Genomic DNA, 9,961 nt, shown 5'->3' on the forward strand with positions numbered 1-9,961 from the left:
TACTTCACTTGCGACCGCTCCTACTTCACTTGTTACCGCTTCTACTTTGTGATACACTTACTTTTGGCACACTTATACTTCACGATAAGAATCCAATTGTTACACACTCAAGCGTAGTTAGATGTTTGTCTGTGCTTGTCTAGATGCATATAAGTAATGATTGAAGGACTTAGGAACGCTTGTCGGCCCTATTTCCTTTTCTTCGTTCAGATGTGGTCTGGTGGGATCGGATGGCCGTCCGAAGGTCGTTTGATTTATTAGTTATATATTATGTATACGAGCATAGCCATACAATAATTCTATAGTCAGTTCAGTTGAGAGTCTCTACCTCTAGTCTACACTTACATTTGAAACACACTACCCACTATTTGGAAGTCTCTACCTCTAGTTCAACACTTACACACTACCCACTATATAGAAGTCTCTACCCACTATTTGGGATGCATCTTCAGGACACGGCCTTCTCCATTGTCTAGTTGGTAACCAGAATCTCCTGTAGGGAGAGCGGACATTGTGTGTATAGATCTATACGGGATTGACAACACCGCACCCAGACTACTAGCTATAGTCCTGGCCTACCAAGCCAATGGGTGACAAATGTCATATTTAGACGCTTGTAGGGCGTCTGGTACTCTAGTCGGTATGGTTACGTGTATCCCGGGTTACCTTATAATTCATTGGCTTTAAGGTAACGGTATTTCGCCAGTAATTTACATTATATGCTGGTAACACTTTTCAGAGTCACACTGTTTTGACCTTGATAGATGTATCTTTCATTTGATACTGTCTGCGGTCTGTAGTCTCTGTTTTGACCTTGCATGATGTACCTTTCATTTGGTATCGTCTGCGGTCTGTTGTCTCTGTTTTGACCTTACAAGACGTATCTTTCATTTGATACTGTCTAGGGTCTGTGTCTCTATTTGTTAGACTGAACCAGGCATGTCGTTCATTCGATACTTTCCTGGAGTCTATGATTTCTTGCCTTAGTCAGCAGTCCTCACTGCTAAGGCATATGTTGATCCCTGATGTCGTTTGCTTTCCTCAATAACTAAATTTAGTATTTTGATAATGACAGCAATTTAGGGAAAACTACTTTTTACCACATAACACTGACCAGTCTTGGTAGAAGGCTGCTTTTATTAAAGAAAATATAGGATTTTCTGAAAAGAACTCTAATACATAGTAAACACTTAAACTACTACTTTTATTAAAGTCATTTGAATGAAAACGTCACTAAATGCTTATGAACTCACCAACATTTGTAAAAATGCTGATACTCGCTTTTCAAATAACTTGTATTCTCAGGTTAGCATTAGACAGGTACATCCCCGGAGCTGTTGATGAAGATAGCTTAGTACCACGCTGTATTTATTCTATTACTTGTATTACTTTGATGTATTGTAAAGTAACCATGTAAAATTATTACTATTAATTCAATGTTTTGTTGTACTTTGATTACTATAATGCATGTGTTGTGATACTTGACATGACATCATCCACCCCAGAACGTTTCCGCCGGTCCGGTTTTGGGGTGTAACAAACTTGCATGTAGAATAGAGAAACCTATATCCAAGCATTAGGGTTTGTATGAGCACATAGGATGTTCTTATGGCTAAAACCCATCACCTATGTACCAAGTAAGACACATGAAATAAAATAAATTCTATGGGCCAAATCATAGTCTTTATGTTTAGTGCCGAGGGCCAAATCTCAGTCTTTCATAAGAATGCTAGGGGCCAGGTCCTAGTCTTTGATATAACTGCCACGGGCCCGCTCCTAGTCTTTCATACAAATGCTAAGGGTCATATCCTGGTCTTGCATAAAATCATCATAAGACATCCAAAGTTCCATACAACAAACAATGGGCCAGCATTAGTGTCTTCAAACCATGGTTCTGGTGAGGAAACTCAGCCCAACTGCTAAAAATCCTAGATAAATGCTCGGGCTGTTGGACTAGAGAAATCCCAGTGCTAACTAAACAATAAAGTCCTAATTAACAATTGAGACATATACTAAACTAAAAACCAAAAACACTTGCCTAATGTCCAAGATAAAATGGGCCAAGCTAGCCTTTAAAGTTCAATAAAATCTAAGGCCCAAACCCAAGGATCATCCAAGGTCCAAAATGAGTCCATCGTCTGAAGTAACCCAACAGCAAGAAAGTTCATGGTTCAGCCCAACTAGCAAACCTAATGATTAAGGCCCAAAACACACCCCAAGTTGGATGACATTGTACGCTCGGCATACCAACTGGTACGCGCAAGGTACTCAGCCAAAGTGGAAGGATCGCGGTTGGGATGCAATACGCACGACATATAAGGAGTTACGCACGACGTACGCACCCCTCACGCAACCCATGTAAAAATGTCTTAAAGCCTTAAGAGCCAACGAAGAAAACTTACATCTGAACCCACTAAGACCACTAAGGTCATAAAGTTACAAACTTTATGCCTTTGATCGGCTACAAGAAGCCCAACACTAAAATCCTAGCTTACTTCATCCTTTTTCTAAATTGTAACTCATAGATGGGGACAAATCAAGATTTAAGCTTGCATCTTTATGACTTGAGATGACTTAAAACATATGAAAGGACACCTTATAGGCTTTGGAGTACCTTTTACTCACCAAGCACTTGAATTTGGGATAATACGATGAAAAATCAAGGATTATCCATGATCTAATGAAACATAAACCAAGTGTGGAGCTTTATACCTCCAAATGGTGCCCAATGAAGAGGAGATGTTGGATCCAAAGTCTTAAGAGCAAAGCTTACTCCTTGAAGGTCCTTCTTCAGAACCAAGGAAGCATACAATCACTCCAAACAGCTCAAAATGCTTAAAAATGAACTAGGGTTTGCAAAGAGGGTCGATCTTGAGATGGAGGCTAATAAAGGGAAATGTATTGGGGCCATAATGGTATTTAAATAGTGCATAAACCCTAATTATTCTGGTTTTGGTCTAAACTACGTAAGCCCAAAATTTTTAGTATCTGAAATATGTTACATAAAAATTTACACATATAAATAAAAGAATATTTTGTTGAATTTAATTGACTTGTGATCATACTTTATGTTTCTTAAAACACCAAGATTTTAGTTTATCAACTACTTCGCTTAAGTTAGATAATGCATGAGGCCCGACCAAAATAAAACTTAGGCGCGCAACTAGGTTTAGTTACAGTATGACTTATGTTTTATGAAACCTAATTGAGTATTTGATCTAAATCCTTTTGTTTAAATTTATTAGATTTTTATATTGTAAGTGTTGTAGGGTAAGGATATTCCTAGACCTACTAGAGTAAGCCCTAGACTATAGTTTTACCTTTCTTAAAAGAAAATATTAATTTCTCTATTGTCGTTAGCTCTGATACTAATTTGTCACACCCCGAATGACGATGGAAAATGTCGGGGTCACAATGTTTTACAATTTGATCACAGTCAACCACATATATCGAACAGTTAACATATTTGAATCAATATATTATAGACCTTTAAGTTTTGGAATTGAAATCACATCTTCAAAATTTAAACACACAATGGTAAATTAAACCAAGTCAAGTTTATTCCCAAAAGAAAGGAACTATAATTTCATTAGAACCGATGTCCTACCTCCGACTTCTTAGTCACTTGAGAATACACATTTTTAAAATATGTCAACACTAATTGTTGGTGAGTTCCACAGGTTTTGACTCCGTGAGTTTTATAAAAAGAAACCTTTATAAAACGTAGAACGTTTAACAAAATAAGTTGTGCAAAACATGGTCAACAATGTTACTGTTATGCTTCATGTGAGACCTAATACTTGAAATCCAATACGAGTATCCATGTTAATATACTTATGATAAAAGTAAATATTTACATATTTTTGTGAAGAAAAATATTTAGTGTTCATGTAAATAAACACTACCAATCGGTTTAACAATTTACAAACATTATTTAGACTACATACAACCTCATCCTAGTTTGTATTAGTATATTTGTATCCAGGATTTTGTTATAATTTCCAATTTTTTGTGTTCGAAAACTTTTAGTTGTAACGCTTAATAATGTAAAGCTACTAGAGCTCTAACAGGACAACGGTCGTATGTCTCCCTATACGAGTTTAAACAACATGTCGGCTATAAGTGACCATGTATATGTTTAGACAATACTCCGACTGTAAGTGATCATAACAAATGTTTAGAAAGTACTCTGACTGTAAGTGACCACACAAATCTTTAGACAATACTCCGACTGTAAGAGACCACATAAATGTTTAGACATTACTCTAACTGTAAGTGACGACACAAAGTTTATACAACACCGACTATGAGTGACTAAAACCAACATATTTCAAATCATTTTATGTTATAAGACTTTCAACATGATCATATTAGAAAAAGTTGTTATAAATAACACTTTTGTGACCCTAAAGTTTGTGAATTAAACAATATCATATGTTGTGTTTCTCTTATCTACAACAAATCCTCGTGTATGTATTTGAAAGACTAAACAACAAGGTTAATCAAAATGTCGATTTTGTCCCTGTTTTTTAGAAAACTTATAGAAAAATCATCGTAAGTCAGAATTAGGATCCGTAAACTTTCAAAGCTTAGGAATTTAGTCTACTTTGTCCATCATTTTTACCCTAACTTTATGTGGATCCTAAGTAGGATGAAAATGTCAATTTTTACAAACTAGTTCAAAATGTTCTGAAATGATAGACAGTTCTGTAAAAATCATTATAAATTGTAGAAAAATCGTATGAATGCGTTCGAGTAGTCCTTGAAAATGTTTCGATCTAAAATATTTTTATATTGTATAGTTTTGAAAACCATAAGGTTTAAGAAGGGAAAAGCAGTCCTTGAATAAACCATACTTTTTCTGTAGATTACTAAATTTTAAGCTTAGAAATGTTTAGTGACATAACTTGTATTTTCAACTAACTAAGCCTATAAATCATCCAACTAGACATCATTTAGTATGTATTCTTCCATAAAACTTGTAAAACGTAAAAGAGGGGCTGTAGAAAACTCACTTTTGTTGTGAAAAATGTATTCGGTTTAAGAACGATTCATGCTGTTTTCGGTTCCACTCAAGCTCGTGAGTTGAGTATTCTTTTGGATGTTTTAACACATAAAGACATACATTTACATCTAAGTTAGACTTTTATCATATCTTAAATGATAAAAGGAAAAAGTAAAAATCAAGAATATACCTAGATTTTACTTGGATCTAAAGTATGTTGCCAAAAAGTGGTGGAAAACACAAACTTTTTGAAAGATGAAATGTAACTTTCTCCCAGGTTTTAAGCGCTTGAAAGTAGCAACATATGGGTAATATGAATCTTGAAAATAGGAAGCAAAATGAAAGACTTTTGGGTGTTGGTTTGATGCTCCAAAACAGTCACTGTTTTGGCTTTGTTGCTGTCACAACAATTCCTAGCAAAAAAGGTAAGAAAAGAGTGGTTTAGCCACTGTTTTGAGTCCTCATTTTAGTGTAGCATAACAACTTACTTCCAGTGGTATTTAGAGGTGAAAATATCAAGCAAAAGGAAGTTGAAAATATGTGAAATGGTGGCTGAAAAATCGAGGGACAACAGCCTCTTTTTGCTCACGATTGTGATGGGTTTGGAAGGAAGTTTATGTGGTTGAAATATGATGAAGATTGAGAGCTTTTCTATGGAGCGTTTGCTGGAAAATTGTAGACGAAAATGAAGAGGAGTGTGTTTGAGATTTATAAGGAAAGAAGAGGGAAGAAGATTGAACTTAGATAACTAACTACTTAGTAGTTAGTTATTAGTTGGATGTTATAGTTTAGGAGGGGGGATGAGTAAATCTCGAAAATTAAAATGAGAAATAAGATTCCAACCAAACGTCAACCTATTCTGATTATGCTCCAATACGCCATTACAAATGTAGTTACCCAGAAATATTTTGGTCACCGAAACCACCACAAGTACCTCTATATACCACCACCGCCAACATATCATGTTACGTTATCATCATTGTGGCCCTGCTTGGAAGTTCTTTTCTCGTCATCATCTACTACCTTATCATGGTAAGATGTTGCATACGTTTTCGAAAGTCCTCCACCTAAAAGTCCACAACGAAGCTGAAGATTTTTCTGATGAAGATCATGCAGGGTTTCAAGTTGATTATCCCATCTGGTACACACCAACGTCAGCCATCAACCATATGTGATCAATTCGATTACTATAATAAAGTTTAATAGAGGCTACAACTTGATTGATGGAACTGCTTGTTCGGTTTGTTTGAGTGAGTTTGAAGATGATGAGATTTTACAATTATTTCTGAAATATAACCATGCATTTCATATCCCTTATATTGATACCTGGTTAAGATTGCATACAAATTGCCCTCTTTGTCATGCTGGTTAAGATCACATACAAATTATTCCTTGGGTGTAGGTTTGAGTCCAAATGATAGAAGCTTTTTGCATGGAACTAAATCAAATTGAAATATCAATATATATAATTTAGAGAACCATGGTGAATTGGATGGGAATCGTGTCTCGGAGTCAGAAGTTTTTGATAATATTGAAGATTCAAAAACAGAGTATGAATCTGTAATGACATCAATAAGGTCAGTTTCCATGGAGTCTTTTGCGGTGGCAGGGACTGTTGTTGGTGAAATTGAAAGGGATTTCAGTGATTCTAGATAGTTTTTAAAAAGTTACTCAATACATTCAAGAACATGAAGAGTGATGAATGTGTCAGTTGTATAGAATTTTACAACTAAGAGCATTATTGTCAATTTCAAAATGTTTTTTTTAATTATAATGGTTTAAGATTATGAAAACAAATTATAAATCAATAAAAGTTATAAAAAATAGATTTAGGTATATTTGATATTAAAAAACATTAAGAAATGTAAATACGATATTTACAATTTAGGTTGTGCAAATATGATATTTAGATGTTTAGTAAGGGAATATACGAAATTCTGCTTAAATATATTGATGATATAAGAATTATTTAAAAAAACAATAGTTTAAAAAAAAATTATAAGTTGTTATACAAGATAAGGGTGGAATCCTAACATATTATGACCATTTATGCAACTTTTAAACAAGCAAACAAAATACGTGGGCCAACAACCCTAATTGTTGAAATAACCCCGTTTGTACATAAGGTTATCAAAACAGCACCACTTTTGCGATAAAAAATAATAATAAATAAATAAAATTTAAAAGAAAAAAAAAACAAACTATAGTTTTGTAGAAAACTCCTAATTATCCTTAATTGGAATGGGGTCAAGAATCACAGATAAGACTCGCTCTTTGGCTCGAGCATCGGGAGCTCCATGTCCATCTCCGTATTGGTATACACAATGTGAAATTCGGGCGAGATTAATGGCCATATCAATGAAAGGATTTGTTAACTCTTGAGAACAAGCCACTCGGGCTTTGATCATTTCCCTCCATGCTTTGTCGATTAAAGTTTTTATATATTCACGTGCAACTTCCTCACAAACACTATTCTCGTGCATGTAACATGATATTGCATTTGCAGTTTTCCCTCTAGCTATCTCATCCTATATATGCCAAAAGTAACACAAATGTTAGAAAGAAAACAGTAAGTTAAAAGGTTTTATGAATACGTTGAACAATAAAACATACCGATGAAGTACCCAAATCATTGCAAAGTCTAAAAATAATTGATGACCACTTCAAAAGATCGTTATATTTCTCCATGTTCTCAACTACATCTTTCTTGAATTCTTGATTAATTAAAAAGTAACCATGGGTAAGTATAACCACTCCCGAGACTGATCGCCATGCATTATCCATATATTCTTGAAGTGTTGGAATGTATTTTTTATGAGTCCACTTGGCTTCCAAAAAGAATGCTTCAAGTAAATCTCCCCACTGCAATCCAACAATAAACAGATGTCAATCTCTAAATGGTTAGTTAACGAATTGAAGTTCGAATTCCTAACGGTGATACTAACCACTTTCACTAGGACTGGTATGATGTCTTCGCCTTGTGCAATCGAGATCTTAGAACCTATTTCAATAATGGTGTTGTAAAGAGTGCGAAAGCATAGTTGTAAATACTCGGGCATATGTTTCACTGCATTAATATCCCACCTAAAATAACATGATCAACATTTCCCCATGAAAAATACAAGTTAGCTACATATGGATATAAAACAAGACATATGAGTAATGAAATTCGCGCTTCAAAATTACATACCTCTTGACAGCATCTGTGAACATCACGAGTTCATCAAGAGAACCATAAACATCGTAGATGTCATCAATGACAGTAATTAACGTACAAACTTTTGTGAGCTCTACACGACAAGAATTATATTGAGGCTCGAATACCACTCCAACTGACCAAAAGAAGCATTCCATGAGTCGATCCCTAACGAAGCTTAACTTGCTTGCTAGGCCTATATTTTTCCACCATCTGTTTGATATATAGAGAGAAAGGTCAGTCACTATAGATTAATATATTATCAGTTAATTTGTTTATCGAGAAATGATAAAAGCCAAGTTATGTATACTTTGATACTTCTTGAAGTTCTTTCTTGAATTCCGATTGAACCATGTTGTAATCCGATGTTGCAAGCTCTAACAGAAGCATGTTTGCATCTTTTCGTTTACTGTATGCGTCAATGTACGACCTTGCTTGTAATCTAAGCATCCTACGATAAGAGGGGAGTTCCAATGCATGATTTATGTCTACATGAGCTTCATTTTCTTGACACTTAAGTTTTAGCAGATGTTTGGTTGCATATAACTTGGCCTCATGCAAATCTCTTTCGCCCTCAAAGGAAAGATATGAAGCTTCATATAGACTTAGCAATCCCCTGATATCTGTCTCTAGACACCGCTTGAAGCGACCATGACTATCCTTGAATCTTAAAAGAAAATCTGTGATGAAATCCAATCGAATGTTAATCATGAGAAACTGAAATATATAAAGAATGAGTGATCATATATTAATTGTTTATATTAATAAAGAAATAGAAGTACCTTGGGATACGTTATAACCATGTTTCCTAAGAAGCCTGAATCGAAGAGATGCCTCATGAAGACTACTTTCTTTTTCTTCATGTTCGGTGTTATTTTCTTTTATTGATGCAATAATATTAAGTGCTCTGCTTATATCATTTTGAAAGCGATAGTCAAGGCCCAATCTTTCGATATCATCTATTTGTTCAAGCAATTGCAAGATACTTAAACCACCATTCTCGTAATCAAAATTCAATTCCAATCCTTTCTTCTCTAGCTCCTTCACCTCCTCCTTTGAGTTGATCTGTATGCATTCATCAAAAGTTTATGAAATTGTTAAACATCAGGTTTGCATATATTTCCCACATTTTTATTGTCATAAGCTTAAAATTAATGAAAATAAAAATGCATTGCAAACAGTTTCACTGTAAAACGAAAACGAATTACCGGAAAATTGACATCTAGCGCCTCGATAAAGTTATGACTCCAAATAGTTGGTTGGTAAATGGGTAAGTGACTATTCTCCAGTGAATCATTCTTCTTGTATGCACACTTTATCGAAGGATACTCTATGCTATTTCTCTTTACATTAATTTGTGGGAGCTTTGGCTTTGCTTTGTATACTGAAAAGAAGGTCTGGGGAAAAACTATTTGATTAAGTTGAAGGGCCATTTGATGATTGGAATACAAGCGTATAGTATTTGAGTACTCAACCTTAGTTAACTTGGTCTTTATATAAGATACTTTTATCACTTGATAAATAGTAGTATAATGAAGACGCGTCGACTAGCCTTACTCGATACCCTTTTTTACTATTCTAAAGGAAACATGTCTTTTTGCATATAAAATATCAATTTTTTTGCATTTATTTATTTATTTTCAGGTATGACAAGCTAATTTGCTCATAAGTTTATTATTTGATTATTGTTTCTAACATGGGTGAGAATAAAATAAAAGTACTATTCAATGATATTTCTGACGGTTCTCTGAACTAAAGCA

General features: G+C 34.5%; 1 protein-coding gene across 1 annotated transcript; it reads right to left on the reverse strand.

Moving 5' to 3' along the window:
• Nucleotides 1-7,052: 7,052 nt before the first annotated feature.
• LOC145040667 ((E)-beta-ocimene synthase, chloroplastic-like) lies at nt 7,053-9,634 on the reverse strand. The gene is made up of 7 exons (XM_078988574.1): nt 9,410-9,634; nt 8,984-9,266; nt 8,512-8,881; nt 8,196-8,414; nt 7,951-8,089; nt 7,619-7,867; nt 7,053-7,533 (listed from the first exon to the last, which is right to left on the reverse strand). The coding sequence occupies exons 1-7, from the start codon at nt 9,632-9,634 to the stop codon at nt 7,228-7,230; spliced, it is 1,791 nt and encodes a 596-aa protein (XP_078844700.1). The 3' UTR covers nt 7,053-7,227.
• Between the last annotated feature and the right edge of the window lie 327 nt (nt 9,635-9,961).

Source organism: Lactuca saligna, chromosome 4, assembly GCF_052625555.1.
Source record: "Lactuca saligna cultivar CGN05327 chromosome 4, ASM5262555v1, whole genome shotgun sequence".
Classification (NCBI taxonomy): domain Eukaryota; kingdom Viridiplantae; phylum Streptophyta; class Magnoliopsida; order Asterales; family Asteraceae; genus Lactuca; species Lactuca saligna.